General features: G+C 51.3%; 2 protein-coding genes and 1 non-coding gene across 5 annotated transcripts; 1 reads left to right on the top strand and 2 right to left on the bottom strand.

Moving 5' to 3' along the window:
- Positions 1–4,252: 4,252 nt before the first annotated feature.
- Vps52 (VPS52 subunit of GARP complex) lies at positions 4,253–14,494 on the bottom strand. 3 transcript variants are annotated; one of them, XM_034524315.2, is made up of 20 exons: positions 14,157–14,492; positions 13,327–13,411; positions 12,556–12,608; positions 12,353–12,428; positions 12,105–12,172; positions 11,708–11,883; positions 11,124–11,274; positions 10,407–10,507; positions 10,180–10,312; positions 10,020–10,077; positions 9,375–9,508; positions 8,870–9,025; positions 8,472–8,590; positions 8,143–8,266; positions 7,866–7,961; positions 7,672–7,779; positions 7,529–7,594; positions 6,827–6,938; positions 6,443–6,561; positions 4,253–6,264 (listed from the first exon to the last, which is right to left on the bottom strand). In XM_034524315.2, the coding sequence occupies exons 1-20, from the start codon at positions 14,244–14,246 to the stop codon at positions 6,118–6,120; spliced, it is 2,172 nt and encodes a 723-aa protein (XP_034380206.1). In that variant the 5' UTR covers positions 14,247–14,492; the 3' UTR covers positions 4,253–6,117. The 3 variants fall into 3 exon arrangements, with proteins under 3 accessions (XP_034380206.1, XP_076772713.1, XP_076772712.1); XM_076916598.1 differs by lacking the exon at positions 7,866–7,961 and having other exon boundaries at positions 14,157–14,494; XM_076916597.1 differs by lacking the exon at positions 14,157–14,492 and having other exon boundaries at positions 12,556–13,247; positions 13,327–13,387.
- Positions 8,441–17,970, top strand: Rps18 (ribosomal protein S18). Its single transcript, XM_034524352.2, has 6 exons — positions 8,441–8,572; positions 14,673–14,707; positions 15,138–15,236; positions 17,375–17,563; positions 17,650–17,741; positions 17,851–17,970. The coding sequence occupies exons 2-6, from the start codon at positions 14,705–14,707 to the stop codon at positions 17,924–17,926; spliced, it is 459 nt and encodes a 152-aa protein (XP_034380243.1). The 5' UTR covers positions 8,441–8,572; positions 14,673–14,704; the 3' UTR covers positions 17,927–17,970.
- On the bottom strand, positions 10,733–10,843 carry LOC117724988 (U6 spliceosomal RNA). The gene has a single exon (XR_004608860.1). It is a non-coding gene; the product is annotated as a U6 spliceosomal RNA (small nuclear RNA).
- Positions 17,971–18,173: the final 203 nt, after the last annotated feature.

The following is an 18,173-nucleotide window of genomic DNA, read 5'->3' as shown; positions in this document are numbered from 1 at the left end:
GGCATTGGGCTCATGGGTTATCGTGGGAAGTCCTTCTCAGATGCAGCTGGCTTTGCTGAGCTGCCATTTCTGTGGGGCTGCTGCGGACAGGAGGGGACTGGAGAGGTGTTGCCACTGTGGAGAGCTCCTGTGTTGTTTCACCAAGATTACAGGCTGAAGCAGGAAAGAAATTGTCGCCACCATGGACAGCTCCCGTGATGGCTGCAGGCTGAGATGTAGTGGAGCCGCCATTTTAACAGGAGCCCCCATGTTGGACAGCTCCTGTGGGACATTTTACTGAGGTGGCCCATAGGCTGGAGCAGGAAGGAAGGGCCTGCGGCCACTTTGATGGATTTAGAGTTAGGGACTATAATAAGTAAGGACAGGCCATTTCTCCCTAAGCTCTGTCTTGTCAGATATTAGGCCAAAGTGATGGAAAATGGAACTGTGTTGGTTACTTTTCTGTTGCTGGGATAAAACATTGTGTCCAAGGAAACTTATAGAAGGTTTATCGGTGATTAGGGCCCCAAAGAGTTTAGAGTCCATCAACATCATGACAGCAAACACCAGGCATGGCAGCAAGAACAGCTCACACCTCCAACCATGCCTCCCAGTGACATACTTCCTCCAGCAAGGCCACACCTCCTAAGCTTCCCCTAACAGTACCAACTAGGAACAAGATTCAAATGACGGAGAATATGGGGGTCATCTTATTCAAAGGACCACAGTAACTAACACAGACAGTGACACCCAAGCTCCCAGTGCAAATATGGGATCTTCCAGGTGTAGTGCCAGGGAAATGTTAGCGATCCCCCAAAACTAGACAGGAGCCGATCTGATGTAATCACAGTAGGGCCTTTTTATTTGAGCTAGCTCAGGCCAGTGCACCATGCCTTGCAGGACAGTTTTGGTGATGAGGAGCCATGCATATCTATCGGGGCAAGGCTTTATAGTAAGCAGCAAGTGGGGGGTGAGTGTGCAAGCATCTAATTGAGAAGTTACTGTGGCCTTAACATAATTCGCTGGTGCTGGGAGTCATATAATAAAGTTAATTTCTGCATCCCTCTGCATTGGTAGTCATTAGACAGGGGATGTGCTTGTAACCTGGGTGTGCAGGTTTGTTGGGGGTGTAACCTGGAGACGCAGGTCCTGCTGGGGGTTAGCCTAGAGACTGGAGCTAGGAGTGGGTTTTGTTGGGAGGTAACTTGGAAACTAATGATAGGTACCAGCCTGTTAGTTTGCCTGAATTCAAGTTCTCTAAAATGTAGTCTGAATTTCAAAGATTGGGCCTCTCACAGGAGGCAGCTGGCTGATACAGCCACAAGTGGGACCTGGGCAAGAAGGCTTGGTTCTCCAGAGTCACCCAAGGCAGTGCTGGTACCTATCTGTCAGGAAATGCCTTTTCTAATGTCATGGTGGGCACCTCTTGTATGTGCCAAGTCCAGGAATGAAGGAACTTTCCAAAAGAAGCATTCAAACCCAGTGTTCTTTAAGGGGACCATGGAGATGGCTCAGAGTATAAAGGTTCTTGCCACCAAGCTTGGCTCCCTGAAGTTGATCCACGGAAGCCACATGGTGAATGGAGAGACCTGACTCCTGTAAGTTATCCTCTGAGGTTCATGTGGGAATCATGACATGCACATCCCTACACATAATTATTAAATTAAACAGTAAAAATGAAAAAAGGAATCATGATGGTTTCCTGTTGAAGGACATGGAAACACGTATGTATAAGGACACATATGTCTAAGGACACGTATGTATAAGTTGTGTCCAGTTTGCCTCCAGACTTTCCAGTGAGTGAGTTTTCCTGTGTCCAAAACCCACATTGTGATGAGAAGCTGCCAGGAGGATTGAAGTACAACCCATGCAAGGATAATCACAGGAATTTTAAACTATTTTATGTGTTATGTATTTATACTATTGCTTTATGTGTATGGTGTGCAAATGAGGGCACTCCCCAGCTGTGGTGTGTGTGCTGGGGGAGAGGGAGGCAGAAGAGAACCTTGAGGGGCCAGTTCTCTCCTTCCATGTGGGTTCTGGGGGACTGAACTCAGCTGGTCAAATTGGTGGCAAACACCTCTACCTGAGTCACCTCATCATCCCCTCCTGGGTGCCACTACCCTGTTTTGGGAGGCGTTGAGAAATCAAACCTGGAGTCTGTGGTGTACAAGGTGGACACTCTAGTCACTGAGTCACCTTCCCAATGTTTGAAAACCAGTCAGCAGACAAGGGCTTTCTGTTATTTCAAAGGACTGTACTAAAGCTTTGGGATGAAGATGGAATTAGAGACTATCTGTTAAAAACAGACATGGGTGGTGTACAAGAAGCACATTGGCAATGCAGCCCCCTGATCTGATGACCTCAATAAAGGAGAACCAGGACTGAAGAGAAAATTTCCGCTTTCTTTGGAGACTCGGTTGTGTCACATGATGTTTTTCTGGAAACTGTCTTATTAGAGGATGTTTTTGCTGACACAGACACATGGTGTTTTTCTGGAAGCTGCCTGGACAAGAGGCATGTGATGTTCTGATAGAGCTTGAGAGGTGTCCTCTTGAGAGAACACATGATGTTTGGAAAGGGTATAACTATAACCCAACAGACCATGGATGACCCTGTGTGGTATTTGTTCACCTTGCCTCTCTTTGCTGGTCTTCTTTGAGCTTTGCTGATGCTGGTCTTCACTGATGATGCTGTGGCATTGGTTAGCCTTCCCTTCTTTGCTGATCTTTTGTCATGACTTTGCAGAGACAAACAAACCAAAGAACTTCTTGTGGTATTCCAGCAGCTTCTTCCTGCTTCTGTAGACTCAGGCCAATTGGTAGAACCTCAGAGTTTCTTCTGGATTGAACTGCCATTGTTGACTCGTGTGAACTCAACTGCTGATATCCTGGCAACACAGACTGAACTCACCCCAAAGAACTATTTCTAAACAGGTCCACACCCTCCTTTGCCCTATTAACCTCAGAGTCTCAGAGGGGATAGGGCGCCCTCTTCTGTCCACCTGGGTAATCCACGCATGTGGCACACAGACATGCATGGAGGCAAAACACCCAGAAACATAAAAATATTTTTTAAAGAACAAAAAAGAAATGGAGAGAAATATGATTTCTGTAAAGAAATCCCTGAACAATATTGGGGGTCATTACAACACGTAGGAACACCTCCAAACCCTAGTGCAGGACTCTAGGGTCCCCTGCACTAGATGTACACACTGGTCTTAGGGATTTCACAAGGAAGGGAGAAATCAACACAACTCCACCTACAGTGGCCCCTGATGCTGCTGGTCTATGATGTGTGTGTTCGTTCATTTATGCTGTTTGTGTTGTTGTGTCTTCTTGTACTTCAGGTTGACCTTCAATTTTTTTTTTTTTTTCAGATTTTATTAGGTAATGTTCTGCCTGCATATATGCCTTCCCGCCAGAAGAGGGCACCAGGTATCACTACAGAAGGTTGTGGGCCACTGCATGATTTCTGAGAATTCAACTCAGGACCTGTGGAAGAGCAGTTAATGCTCTCAATCTCTGAGTCATCTCTCCAGTCCCGACCTTGAATTCTTGATCCAACTGCCTCACCTCCGCATGCCAAGTGTCGGTCAGGGATCACACATGGTGTGTGTGTGTGTGTGTGTGTGTGTGTGTGTGTGTGTGTGTGTCTGTCTGTCTGTCTGTCTGTCTGTCTGTCTGTCTGTGTCTGACTGGTGCTGAGTAACAATCTGAGCGAGGAGCCAGAGGTGTAATCTCACTCAGAGGCCGTGTTTCAGAACGAAGATCTTAAAACCGAAAAACAGAAGGTTTGGGGCTGAAGGGAAAATCCCTGGCTGCTTCAGTATGAAGAGGGCAGAGGTGATGACAACTCCCTGCCTTCCTGAGCATTCAAAGCTCACAGCTGCTTAGGTGATCAGGACCTGGACCAGCTCCTACTCCTGTGTCCTGCTGCTCCCTGGTGGCCGTCATCGACATTGCAGCTCCCAAGAGTCTTGGGGACAGACTAGGTTATGCCAAATGTCCCTCCAGACTGCAGAGTCCAGGAACTAACTGGACTTCTTCCAGCCGACTTCTCCAGCCCCCGAAGCTGTCCAGGTCACACTGAAGAAGGGCCACACTAAGGAACCAGGTATCCCCTGCACAGCCCCCACATCAGAGCATTAGTTTCTTTTTCTTTTGTGGTTGCTGTGGCCTGGGATTTATCCCAGAGCTTCCTACCTGTAGACCGTGTCTTAACTACACACCAGCTGAGTTTAATATAGCCCATCAAAAAAAAGGCTCCAGGGTTTCTTTGGGAATATCTTTAATCCCAGCCCTCAGGAGGGTGAATCTCTGCATTCTTTGACCACATAGCACGTTCCAGAACACCCACGACTAAAGACTGTGATCCCCAGGACTGACACCTAGAAGGGGGTGGTGGAGTAGGTGGGAAAGTTGTAACAAGTGAGAAAGGAGCATGGATCCCCAGGGCTGGGTCGGGATGAGCTTAGGCCCCCAGCCTAGTACAGCCAAGGCCCTGGGAAGTGAATGGGGTAAAGGAAACAACCTCAAATTACTTTATCTTCCTTGACAGCATCTTTCACCTGAAATTTCCCCTCACGTTGTAGTTGCGACCTAGGGACAGCTTCCTGACACTGAGCTGTATCCCAGCCTTTACTTTTAAGATGCAGTCCAGGCTGCCCTTGAACTTATTCTGTAACTGAAGCAGGCTTTCCATCCAGTGCCTCAGGCTCCCAATTAGCCAGGATTACAGGTCTACAAACCAGCCTAGCTTTTGTTTAAGACCTGGTCAAGGTTATCAGGCTATAATGACACACACCTTTAGCCCCAACACTTGGGAGGCAGAGGCAAGTGGATCTCTAGCTTGAGACCAGCCTGGTCTACAGAGTGAGTTCAAGGACAGGCAGAGCTACACAGAGAAACCCTGTCTCAAAAACCAAACAATTTGGTCAAGGATGTCCCTTGACTCTAGAACCTGTGGGTCGTGACCCCTTTAGGGGTCAAAGAACCCTTTCTCAGGGTTGCTTAAGACCATCAGAAAACACAGATGTTTATATTACTATTCTTTTTTGTTGTTGTTGTTTTTGTTTTTTCAAGACAGGGTTTCTCTGTGTAGCCCTGGCTGTCCTAAAACTCACTCTGTAGACCAGGCTGCTCTGGAACTCAGAAATCCGCCTGCCTCTGCCTGTCATTATATTACTATTCTTAACAGGAGCAAAATTACAGTTATAAAGTAACAATGAGAATAACTAATGGTTGGTATCACCACGAGGAACTGTATTGAAGGTCACAGTATTAGGAAGGTTGAGAACCACTGCTCTGGAGTCTGCAAACTTGTACAGAGATGGGCAGCAGGCAGCGGGAAGGGTCTGGGTCACATGTAAATGACAGGATCTGTTTTGGAGCCAGGTCCACCCCTGCCTCAATGCATGGGTACAGGTGTTACAGGCCCTCTACCCTCAAAGGAGCTGTGACAGCCACTTAGAGGCTGACAATCTCAGAATCTCTGTGGATTTTTCCCATGGTAGCCTTCGGAACAGTGCACTAAGCTATCATGTTCCCAGGCCTTGTGGCATGTGCCACCCTCCTGGAGAGTTACAAACAGTCCCCTCCTGAGCAACTATGCAACCCCTGGGTCAGAAGCAACAACAGACCTCGGGCTACTACCCCGCCCTCTTCCTGATACCCACCAGGAACTTGCTAGTCTACAATAAAGAAATGCTAAAGAATTCGAAGGCCCAGAGACAAAGGAGAGGACATGGTCCCAGCACAGTAAGTACTTACTATTGCCACAGACAGAGTGAGGCCCGCCAGGAGGTGATGTCACTGTTCCAGTGAAGCCCACAGGTCAGCTACAGGGTGGGCTGCACTGCTCTGCCCTAAGAGCTGAGGTCAGTCAGAGACTGGGGCGGTGGGAGCTCACAGGCTGTGAATGAACAGCAGAGGAGCTGACTGGGAAATTAAGGTCACCTCAGAAGCCCAGGGAGTGGCCTTGGGCACACACTTTTGAGGCAGAGGCCTGGCAATGGAGTCTGAGTGAGGGACTGAGGTGTGTGGAAGCCTTGGAGACAACAGGAACAGGAAAGGGGGTCCCAGGTGACAGTGTGCGACCTACAGAGTCCATGGGAGCTTAGGGCCTGGTGGGTCTGAGTCAGAAGTTGGGCTTGTGTTTCTTCAGCTCCACCATGAGGTGATGGATGTTGATGAGCTCGGCCCTGGCAGGGAGCGCGCGGAGCTGGGGCTGGGACAGCACCCGGTGGAAGCGGTGGTACAGCTGGATCAGCTGGGTCAGCGCCCCCTGCACAGAGGGGACTCGGGGTCAGACTCATGGTGACAGGACCTGTCAGAGCTTCACCAGAGTCTCAGCACAGTGCTTGTTGGCCTTCAGGGCGCTCGTGTGATGCAGAGCCCAGAGGAAAGAGCAAGGAAACAGACAACCATGGGACACAGGCAAAGGGCTGGGAGTGGCCAGTCACCTGGATGATGCTGGTTCCATTTCGGAAGTTGGTAAAACTCCGCATTACATCCTGACTCAGGGACTCCACAGAAGCCTTCCAGGAACTACCAAAGCCACGGATCAGCTGAGTGACTCGGGCTGATCACCAAATGAAAGGGCGTGTCAGAGAGCAACCAAGGCTGGTGACCGTCCACCCAGCACAGAGCAACCAGGCCTGGTGACCTTCAAGGCCTGTCCAGGGCACAGGTGTGCTCACCATCAAGCCTGGCTTTCCTGGTGTTCTTCCAGCCAAGTCTTCCCTGCTGCACTGCCTCCTGACATGGTGACCCCCACAGCTCAGCTGTCCCTAACTCCTGCTGTCCTTAACTCCCGCTGTTCACAGAGCCATAACAACACCTCATACCTTCCTCTCCTCGGAGGCGCTCAGCCTGCCCACGCTCAATCAAGGCTTCAGCCTCCTTCACAAACGCCACCAGACCCCCGAAGGGGGGAGACAGCAACTCTTCAATGAACTCCTGGAGAGAAGAGCAAGCTCACACAGGGTCAGACTCCGGGGAACAAAGGACCCATACTCTGGACAGTGATGACTAATGACACCCAGACAGCAGCCTCTGTGAGCTCTACCTTAGGTAGTGATATCACAAGGTGCAAGGGACATCCCCAAGGATTTACTTCCAGAACCAAGAACCAAGAAGCTGGCTCATCAGGGAACAGTGCTTGCCACTGGTCCCCAGAACACATAGTGGAAGAAGAAAGGAGCCCACTCCTAGAAGTTGTGACTTCTGACCTCCATGTGCTTCAGATGTGCCTGTGCAAGCCTGCATGCACACAGACACACACACACACACACATACACACACACAAACGAACAGTTCCCTGCAAAGCAGAAGTGTTTGTTTTGGCATGTGCATGCACACACATGCATACGTATAATGCACACACAGGCACACACACATAGTTATAGTTTTACTTCGCTTCTAAGCACTCAGTGCCATGAAAAGGTTAAATGAAACAGACTAGCAATGAGGCACTGGGCTGTAATCATGACTGCACACGGAGGTCAGACCATCACCATCACAATCTTCCTACCACACCCAGGCCCTACCTGTGTCCGAGCATTGAGCAGCTGCTGGAAACTCTCCACCTCTTTGCTGTCATCTGCAGCCCGCTCCTGAGGAAGACAAAGAAGTCAGGAGCTTGGGACCCCCTTTACTGTGTAGGGACTCCCCGTGGGAGGAGCAGCGTTACCATCAGCACACCCAGCATCATGTCATAGTTGTTGATCAGAAACACAAGCTGCTCCTTCCTGGAAGAGAACTCTGCAGCCACTCGGAGGACAAAATTCTCCACCTCCACCTGCAAAAGCCAAGCAAAAGCAGCAGGTTAAAGCTAGGTGACAGGGCCCCTCCCCCTGCTGGCAAGTCTGTCCTGCCCAGCCCCACCTGTAGCTGTCCCAGCAGTTGCAGGGTGCGTTCATTGGGGATGGTCTGGTTGATGCTGACAAGTGCAGAGGAGAACTCAGCATAGCGACGTGTGATCTTGGAGCAAGAAGGGAAGGCTCACACCTGCCTGCCTGGCAGACACAACCCCCAGCTGCCTCTGCAACTCCTGTCCCCAGTCAGGACAGGAGCTGTCTGCCTAAGTTGACTCCTTTAGCAGTACCCAACCCACCACTCAGGGTGATCACAAGACCCCCGTGTTACCCTCACCCGCCCTTACATAGTGGGGCCGAGTGTCCAGTCCCCCAAGGCGCTGGGGGTCAGTGCTGCGGACACTCTGGACATTCATCTCCAGGATCAGCTCAAACCGAGGCCACAGCAAGGCAAGCACCTGCTCCCAGTACCTGCAGGCTCAATCAGAATCAAAGGTCAGCTGGCTAGGGGTGCTGGCTGCTCAGGGGAGCACAGCACCAGTGCCTGCCCTGGGACACACAGATGGGAAGAAGGGTGAAGGACATCAGGTGAGGAGGAGCCCAGGGTCAGGACAGAGTTGTTTGCATAAGATAAAAAGCTGACAGCCTCCAGGCACAAGGACCAGAGCTCAGTGACCTGTCCAGGGCAGGGACGTCCCTCTTTGCTGCAATGTTGCGGAACCGGAGAACAATGTGGATACAGAGGAAAACAGCAATGGCGTCGTAGCAGTCGGCCAGGTAGGACTCCAGGTGTTTCTGTGGTAGAGAACTGAATGTTAGCCTGTTGTTCGAGTGGCTGTAGGCAAACACATGTACATTTCTTTGGGGACAAGGCTCTGGCCAGGGAGACCAGCTCCTTCTCTGTCCACAGGCACCTGAACGGCCTGACTTCCTCACTAACCACACTTATGTAAGTTCCCACAGCAGGAGCCGGGGCTGACTTGGGATGGGAGCTCCAGGGCCAGGGCTTGGAGAACACTCATTCTCCAGGAGTTGCTGTCTGCCTGTGGAAAGGCACGGAAGTCAGAACCTCACCAGCGTCATGGAGAGCGTGCGGCCCATGACAGCGTGGAACAGGTCATGTGCAGCCAGGCCAGACACGATGAAAAAATCACAGATGAACAGATATTCACGGCAAGAGTTGTCGAGGAGGGCATAGTGCTGGCTTCGGAAGAGTGCTTCAAATGGATACTACCGAGACAGAGAGACACGGGTGGGTCTCGCACTGACCCCGTGGATATGGAGAGTCAGCACAGCTTAGTAATGAGAGCTCACAAGACCACACACCCAACCTCCAGGCAGGGAGGAGCACCCTGAACAGGCACTGAAGAGGGGGCACAGGTCACAAGAGAAGCCCTGCCCACTGGCTGCTGCAGCCCCCACATCCACTTCAGCTGTTTCCTCCCGACGGCCACGCCCACAGCCTCTGCAAGCCTCTAAGTCCATGGCTCCTAACCTCCTGCATCACAGCAGGCCAGGGACCCTCATACTAACACTTAGGGAACTGATCCTTGGCCATGGAGGGGTAGCCTCGACATACCCTCTGCTCTCCACGCTGGGCAGTATGGGGCACCAGGATGGGGGCCTCGAGCTCGGCCGGTGAGATGACAGCACCACGGGTGCCCAGGGTAAAGATGGTGTTCCTGCTTCGGAGGGACGGCTTCGAGAAGAATCGTGAACAACATCGGAGTCAGGGAAAACAATGATACCGACAGCACCAGGCCCAACAAGCCAAGGCCTGAGGGTCCCAGGAAGCTAAATATGACCTGGACAACCATTTACAGAACCAGAGCCTTGCTTCTCCTGACACCCATAATGGCCATCAAGGTTTTACAAACCCTGTGAAATAAATGTGAAAAACTGTCAGAATGCTTCTTGGAGAGTAAACTCTAGCTTTCACATCCTCACAGGTCGAGAACCACAGAATGGGTGAGAAACATAGCCCTGGGCTGAAGAGATGGCTCAGTGGTTAAGAGCACTGACTGCTCTTCCAGAGGTCCTGAGTTCAATTCCCAGCAACCACATGGTGGCTCACAACCATCTGTAATGGGATCTGATGCCCTCTTCTGGTGTGTCTGAAGACAGATACAGTATACTTTAAAAAGAAAAGAAAAAGAAACAGAGCCCTGCAGGCTGGACGTCCCCGCCATGAGCCAGGCGTGTGAGGCTCCCCTCTGCAGGATATCCTTCTTTGCTGTGTCTTCTACACCCATTAGATCGTCTTTCTCAGCAACTTCCTCGTACTAGAGAAAATAACAGAGAGCTGAACCATCACTCTCCACCAGGAGCAGGTGGGGAGATCCGCCCTCCCCCCCTCCTCTCCCTTCATCTCCAGCCTGGCTCACCTGCACTTTCATGAGCCGCCCCACATAAGAGCGGTAGTATGACAGGTAGATCTTGCTCAGTGTCTCTACATACTCATCCCTGATCTCCTTGGCTGTAGCACACTCATTGCCCAGCAGGAACTGATAGAAAAACCTGGAAGGACCAGGGCAAGTCAGACACCCTGGATGCCCACGCTGGACTGCTGAGAGGCTCACAGGCCACCCTGTGCCCATCCTGGGGTGGACACCTGTACTTCAGCAGGGCCGTCTGGGGGATCTGATAGTTGGTCATCGGCTTTCTGAATGAGTAAATCTTCTGAAGAATGAACTCACGGATCTTTGTCACTGCCTAGACATGGGAAACAGACAGACAGGCTGTGATGGGGTGGCTTTTACTGTACGGCAGGAACAGGGTGAAGATAAAGGAAAGGAAAAGAATCCTTCAGTTATGTTGTGATTATGGAAACACGGTCTCTCTGTGCAGCCCTTGCTGGCCTGGGACTCACAGCCTGAGTGTTGGGGTGTAATCATGCACTACCACGCCTGGCCTTATTTTTCCAGGTTGTTTCATTTTGTAAATATGGAAGGCTTTATAATTCGTGTGTCATCCCTTACTTACACAGGGGCCATGCTAATCTTCTCTGTATTGTTCTAATTTTAGTATCTAGGCTACCAAAGCAAGCATTACTTGTTTTTGAGGCAGGGTCTCATGTATCTGGGGCTGACCCCAAACTCCATTTCTTCTTCCACCTCCTGAGTGCTAGGACAACACACTTGTGCCATCATGCCAACGTACACAGCACTGGAGACAGAACCCGGGGCTTCCCGCATGCTAAGCAAGCGCTCTACCAACTGAGCCACGTCTCCAGCCTCTTCAGATTTTCCAGGGAGCTGGAGGGCCATCTGCACTACAGGAAGCAGTATGAAGCTCTTGGGAAGCTGACTCTAAGCTGTCCACTCCCCACCTTGACCCGGAGCCGGTCGAGCACGCCTCTGACATCTGCACAGGCAGCGGTGCCTCTCGCCTCCTGTTCTCTGACCGCAGCTGCCTTGGCATCCAGCTCCTGTAGCTGCTCCAGGAACCTGGGCTCTGTCACTGGAGCTTCCAGAATTGCTCTGAGGAGCAGGGGAGGATGGGAGTGTTAGACTAGAGGGGAGGTACTCAGCTACTCTGAAACAGGCCCCTCACACCTCATGTGTCATTTCTGCCTCTCTCTGTGGTCTCATGCCTTCCACATAATATGTACAAAGAATTCATCTCTGAGTCACACCTCCTCACGTGGCCGTGGATCATTCCTAACCTGTATCCTATCCTATAGCAGCTAAAGCACAACCAGTTAGGAATTCTTTTTAAATTGGTTATTTTATTTATTACATGTCAAATGTTATCTCCCTTCTCCATGCATGTGGTCACAGGCATGAGCAGACACACCTGGTCTCTACACGGTACCTGACAACCCCAGCCTGAAGACCTATGTTGTTAACTGTGTAGGTGACCCAGCCCAACCACCTGCTCTGGACATTACAACCCTTCAAACCAGTGACTCACGTGACCAGAGCAGAAGGCACCACCAGCCCATCGACGAGTTCCCCAAGTTTTCCTCGAACTGCCTGTCGGTTACGAAGCCGGATGTTCATGGCTCCTGACTGCTCCTGCAGGGTCCGGATCTCAGAGCTGATGGAGCTGAGGTCGCTCTGAAAAGCTCCCAGCATCTGCTCCATGCGCTGTGGGGACAGCAGAAAGCATTGTGGGCATGACTCTTGGTTGACAGAGAATGGGGACAAGTGTGCTACCCAAGTCTCTGAGTGAAAACCCCGGTATCCTGCAACCCAGGAGGGTGAGAGGTCTTCATTTGTACAAGGGGGAAAAAAATACTGGGGGGGGAAAGAAGGAAGAGCAGAAGACAATTACTTCAGATTTGTGGCAAGAGGTGAGGGCCACCTACCTCCAGGACAGCGTCACAGGCTGTGATCTGATTGTGCAGAGATGCTATGTTTTCACTCTCTTGGATATCTGACCCACAAAAGTCAAGGGCTTCACACAGAGCTCTGCAGATCTGCAGTACTTGCCCCCAGGTTCTCCCGAAAGTAACAGAAACCTGAGAGAGATGCCATCCCTGTGGGGGCTACCTGCATCACACCCCCTAAAACCCCATGTCAGTAACACCCATCTTTTCCCTCTGCTGGAGGATACAGTCCCGGATTGATTTCTGCTCAATCTGCTGCAGTTCCTGCTCCACCTGCTTTGAATAGTGTCGAAGATCCACACCCTGGGGAAATGACAAAGTTGGGAAGAAGCCACAGTGAAAGGACACCAGAACAGACTCAGTGACTGGATAGAGGGGAGCCACAAGGGTAAGGGAAGGTGGGGGAGATCAGCGCAGTGGAGAGCCTCACCGTTCTGAGAGCTTCCTTCACTAACTCATCCTCCAGATTTGCCTGGATGTGAACTGGAAACAAGTTTATATTTAGGGTCCCCTGCCACACCTCCCTCTGCCCACACTGGGCACACACCACACCCATCTCCCCTTCCCTTCCAGACCCCATCCTCTCCAGTTATAGGCACAGCTGCTTTGCCCAGTGGGACTTTCTGCTGTTTCAGCTCCTCATGGTCTGAAGAACCTCTCGCCCAGCCTTGGATATGAAACATCTTTGCTCTGTTAATCTATGGTGTGTGCTGTCCCTGCCTCTCAATCACTCTGTCTTAGCTGTCTGCACATTTATGTTCAAACAGGATTTATTTTTACTTAATAGTAGTCCCAAATAGTAGAGCAAAAAGTGATGCATCAATTTTGTTATAGTATACTGCTGTAACTATTCGACTCTTAACTGTTCATATCTTACTAAGTCTAAACTAGAAGTTAAATCTTCTTAATTCATAGATTAAACTTTATACATACATTTAAAAAAATACAGGGCCATCTACTGGGGTCATGCAATATATTCCTAAAGAATAAAGGGGCCGGGCAGTGGTGGCGCACACCTTTAATCCCAGCACTTGGGAGGCAGAGGCAGGCGGATTTCTGAGTTCGAGGCCAGCCTGGTCTACAGAGTGAGTTCCAGGGCAGCCAAGCTTACACAGAGAAACCCTGTCTCGAAAAACAAACGAAAATAAATAAATAAATAAATAAAGGGTCTGCTGTGCCCACACCCCATGTCACCACTTACCATCCACTTCATCCAAGATGAATTCATCAGAGGTGATATCCAGCTCCCCAAGTTGTAGGGGCTCTTGGAGTCCAGAAACACCCCCCTGGAGAGGGACAGGTTAATGAATGTGGGATACAAAAAGAGACGTTGGAAACAAAATACAACAGCATATCTCTAATCCTGCAAGTGTGCCAGTGGTGCTTTGGGAGGTTGCCGTAGTGAGTGGGTAAATGATTCTCGTGCACTCAAATCTACAGTTTTGGGCTACTGAGAATATCAGGATGAATATCAGAATGGAGTTGCTAGAGTTGTTCAAATGAGAAAAAACTAGGATTAGTCAAACTTGCCTTTGAGTTTAGGACCTCAGTCTCCTGCTATCCCAGGTGATCTACCTGAGGGAGTTCCAGAGGCTAAAGTTGTCAGCTTACACAGTGTTTACCCATGTGTCAGGTGCACCTCAAACATACTCATTAGACTAATCCTAACGACCACCTACAAGGAAGGTCCTAACAGCGTCTCCACTTTATAGGTGTGAGAAGCGTTGGCACCGAAAACACAGCAAGAGGTGGGGCTGGAAGTGGGCCTCAGGCAATCAGTTCCAGAGGCCACGTTGTTAATCTTTTACACTACGTTCTTATTTCTACTACAAAAAAAAAAAAAAAAGTGAACAGGAAGCTGACACTGTCCCTGGGACTTGGGTTTCTGCCACTTTGGTTCCTATGAAGGCTTGGTCACCATCACCCGTAGCAGGACAGCTCCGAGCCTTATGTCTGAACCCAGCCTACACCTTCCTGAGGAGAGGGAGGACATGACGACACTCCGGAGGACAAACAGCCCCGTGCTCTCACCAGTGGGCCCTCCTCCTCCTCCATATCAGAGGCCCCAGCCCGCAACACCAGCTCTCGGGCAGCAGCCGCCATGGTCGCTGCGGCTGCCATTCCCCCGCACCCTCACTTCCGGCAACTGTCAGTCTCAGAGTCCGTTTCAGGAAGCAAAGCCACGAGTCTTGGAATGTCTTCTATGGAGCAAAAAAATGTTCTCAGATATTTTAGTTAACGTGATTGGCTCTAGTTTCCCCTGTTAGGTTTGATCAGTTCGGTCAAGTGCAAACGGGAAAGTGAAGCTCTGGAACCCAACCCTGCTCCGGAACCTTCGCCCCTTGCCCTCACAGACCGGTAGGACGCCAAAGAAGACGGACCGGAAGTCACAACGCCCTCGCAACCAAACTGTCTCAGTACCAGTTCTCCCTTAGGAAGAGGCGGGGAGAGAAGCAGTTTCCGGAAGCGGTCCTCCGGCATAGCCCCGCCTTTTCCTCCAGGATATTATATAAGGGCCAAACGTCACTTCCGCTCTCTCTTCCACAGGAGGCCTACACGCCGCCGTCTGTGCCGCCGCCATGGTAAGAGCGGAATCCGCGCTGAGATCCGGCGACATCGGAGCCGGGGCAGGGAGAGCTTTCCGTCAGGGCTCCGGGTGTGCCCTGTGCCGCGGGCCGGCGGCCTTCCCGGAAGCGATGGAGCGCGACCCGGGAGGGGACGACCTGAGACGTGGGATTCCGGGGAGCAGGGCCCGGGGAACGGTCACTCCGCGGACACGCCAGAGTTGCCGGAGCCTGGCCGTGTGTAGGGTCCCGCCCTCTCCCCAGGTCCGGGTGGCCGCGCTCACCCTCGTGTCAGAGGTTGCGTTTTCCCGCGCTCGGCGGCGAGCACTTGTGTCTGGAGGAGTTGTGTGAGCGAGCACTCAGTGGAGGTGCTCGCCGGATCCGACCCCGCCTCGTGACCCTTTCGCTTGGGTGGGACCTGCCTTGATAATCGCCCGTGTTCTCTTAGTCTCTAGTGATCCCCGAGAAGTTCCAGCACATCCTGCGAGTACTCAACACCAACATCGATGGGCGGCGGAAAATCGCCTTCGCCATCACCGCCATTAAGGTAACAGTGCTAGGGGCCAGGGAGCAGTTACAACAACTAACACCTTACAGCAAAAGCCTCAAGTTTACCGAAGGTCAAACCAAAACATGGCTCCGGGGGCGCTGAGGCGGGAGTGTGGTCCTACCCCACCTTCCTAAGGGCTCCCTAGATCTTCAGCTTATGAGGGCCGTTCTAGAGTGTCCTCTGAGCTCAGCGAGCTTTGGGCAGAGCTCCTGTGAACTGACATACATCTTAGAAGGTGGTGAGACCCGGCGGTGATGGTTGGGGGTGGTTTACAGGAGATAACCAGATGCTACAGTGGTAGGTGACATGGTTGGTACACAAGCTGTCATGTCTCCTGCAATGGTAGGTGGGAACTGGGATGGTTCTCTGGGCAGAGCTGAAAGTCTTCTATATAGGAACATAACTTTTATCGAAGCTGGTGATTCAGGGAATAATATACCGCTGGCCAGTGTGTTCTCCTTGAGAGCAAGGACCAGACCTGTTTGCTGGGTTGCTGAGTACTGAGAAATTTCAGGGAAGCTGCTGCAGTTTTATAAGGTGGATACAGGAGGCCTGGGTCGCTGAGGGCATGTCAAATGGACGTAAAGTTGGGGTAAATTTTTTAACCTTAAGTTTTGCACTTCAGAAAACAATAGGGGAGGGGTCCCTGGTAGGGTGGACAGAACACTGTCTAGGAGGTTGAAATGCCTGGGGAGAGGATTGTTCCATGTGATAAAACTGAGGGTCTTGGGAGGTGATGACAGTTCACTCACGATGCAGACAGGGTGAATTGGGGCCTGTGCAGTGTCCATGGAGACTGGGTACTGAGGGTCTATTGGTCCTGTGGGAGGGTGAAGAGGTGAAGCTTGTTGTGACAATTGAGCACACCTTTAATCCAGCACTCCAGAGGCCGAGGCAAACAAACCTCTGGGCTTGAGGCCAGCCTGGTCTGTAAAGTTCCAGGACAGCCAGGGCAACACAGGGAAAAGGGGGAAAAAAAAACTGCCTCAAAAACAAAGGTAAAGTTTTTTGGGAGTTTGGGGGTAGAGACTATGGGATGAGTTCCTCCAGAGGTGATTAGGGTGAAGTGCAAACTGACCAACAGCCAGTGAAGAACTGAAGTTTTCTGGATTCTTTAAGACTTCTGCTTCTCACTTAAGGTGGGCATTTGGATGTTTGGAAGCACATAGGATGGGGTTGGACAGACAGAAGTACTGAGCTGAGTGCTTACAAAGTCAGCAAGGTGACCATGGTGCCACACTTGGTAGGGAAGTTGGCCTTGAACCCTGAAGCTCTGGCCCTTGCCTTGTCACCATAGCCAGCCTGGCACCATATATACCTTTTTCTCATAGTTTAACAGCAAGCAGTCTCAGAAGTGAAGATCACGTGGAGGCAAGGGTTGTGAAGGTGTTTGTATGTCTGAATGCACATACTGTGTCTGCAGAGGCTGGAGGGTGGCTTAGATTCTCTGATTGGTAGTTAGAGGTATGAGTGCTTGGTATTGAACGCAGGTCCTGGCAGGTCTAGAGGCTGGGCACTGAGGGGAGCATCCTGCTTTTGTGGAGTTGACTTTGTGGCAAATGTCCAGAGCGTCCTCAGCAGTGTTCCCTTCTGGTTAGTATGCAGGCTCGGTCTCTGGAAGAGTGATCTGGAACTCCCTGTGGGTGGCGTTAGTATGGGATCTCTGACTCTGGGCTGTAGCAGTCCTGTCCCAGCCTCCAGGGTGCTGGGATAACAGGGGAACACCTGCACAGCCTGTCTGCTTATGGAGTGATGGGTTAATAAGGGGAGAAAGGTTTAAGGGGGCTGGAGAGATGGCTCAGCGGTTAAGAGCACTGGCTGCTCTTACAGAGGATCCAGGTTCAACAACCAACACGCACCAATCTGTAACTCCAGTTCCAGGGCATCAGCGTGGCTTCTGGTCACTGCACGGGGCACAGACATTGCAGGCAAACACTCATAAACAAAACAGAAGTAGACACTGGAGAGAACTCAGCTGTTAAAGGCACTGATTGCCTCCAGAGGTTCCATCCCCCCTCCACATGGTGGCTCACAACCATCTATGATGGAATCCGACTCATCTGTCTGAATACAGCGACAGTGTACTCATGAATAAAATAAATCTTTAAGCCTAATTCCCAAACTTTTAACCTCAGGGTGTGGGGCGGAGATATGCTCACGTGGTGTTGAGGAAAGCGGACATTGACCTCACCAAGAGGGCTGGAGAACTCACGGAGGATGAGGTGGAGCGGGTCATCACCATCATGCAGAACCCACGACAGTACAAGATCCCGGACTGGTTCTTGAACAGACAGAAGGATGTGAAGGACGGGAAGTACAGCCAGGTGTGTTGGGGGTGGGGTTGGCCCGGCTGTCCGCAAAACTGGACTGAGTCAGGAGGTAAAGCTGCTGCCTCTGTCTCCAAATCCAGGTTCTGGCCAACGGTCTAGACAACAAGCTTCGTGAGGACCTTGAGCGGCTGAAGAAAATCCGAGCCCACAGGGGGCTGCGCCACTTCTGGGGGTGAGTGGGTGAGGCTTCCCCTACCTGGGTGCTCCTGAGCAGGCTGCAGGCTGCCTGCCCGTCTCAGCTCCTGCTGCTGTGTGACCTCTGTCTTGTTTCCCTTCTGCAGCCTTCGTGTCCGCGGTCAGCACACCAAGACCACTGGCCGCCGGGGCCGCACTGTGGGTGTGTCCAAGAAGAAATGAGTCTCTGGGCCTCTGCTGTCAATAAATAGTTTATATACCTATGACCTCTGTCTCTGTCGTCTTCTTCCACCAGCAGCTGAGATAATGCCACAATGCCCTGAGCTCTGGCAGTCTGACCGGGCTGCAGGAGCAATGCTTTTGGTGTGCTTGAATTTAAATGTCCCTCCCACGGGCTCCTGTGATTAGTGAGCGCTGTGGTCCTGTGGGCCTTTCCACACCTGTTGGTGTTGGCTCCTCCCTTTCTGTA

The sequence above is a fragment of the Arvicanthis niloticus genome, chromosome 20 (assembly GCF_011762505.2).
Source record: "Arvicanthis niloticus isolate mArvNil1 chromosome 20, mArvNil1.pat.X, whole genome shotgun sequence".
NCBI classification, from domain to species: domain Eukaryota; kingdom Metazoa; phylum Chordata; class Mammalia; order Rodentia; family Muridae; genus Arvicanthis; species Arvicanthis niloticus.
Note: the sequence above shows the minus strand (reverse complement) of the source record. Positions and strands in the feature narration are given on the sequence as shown.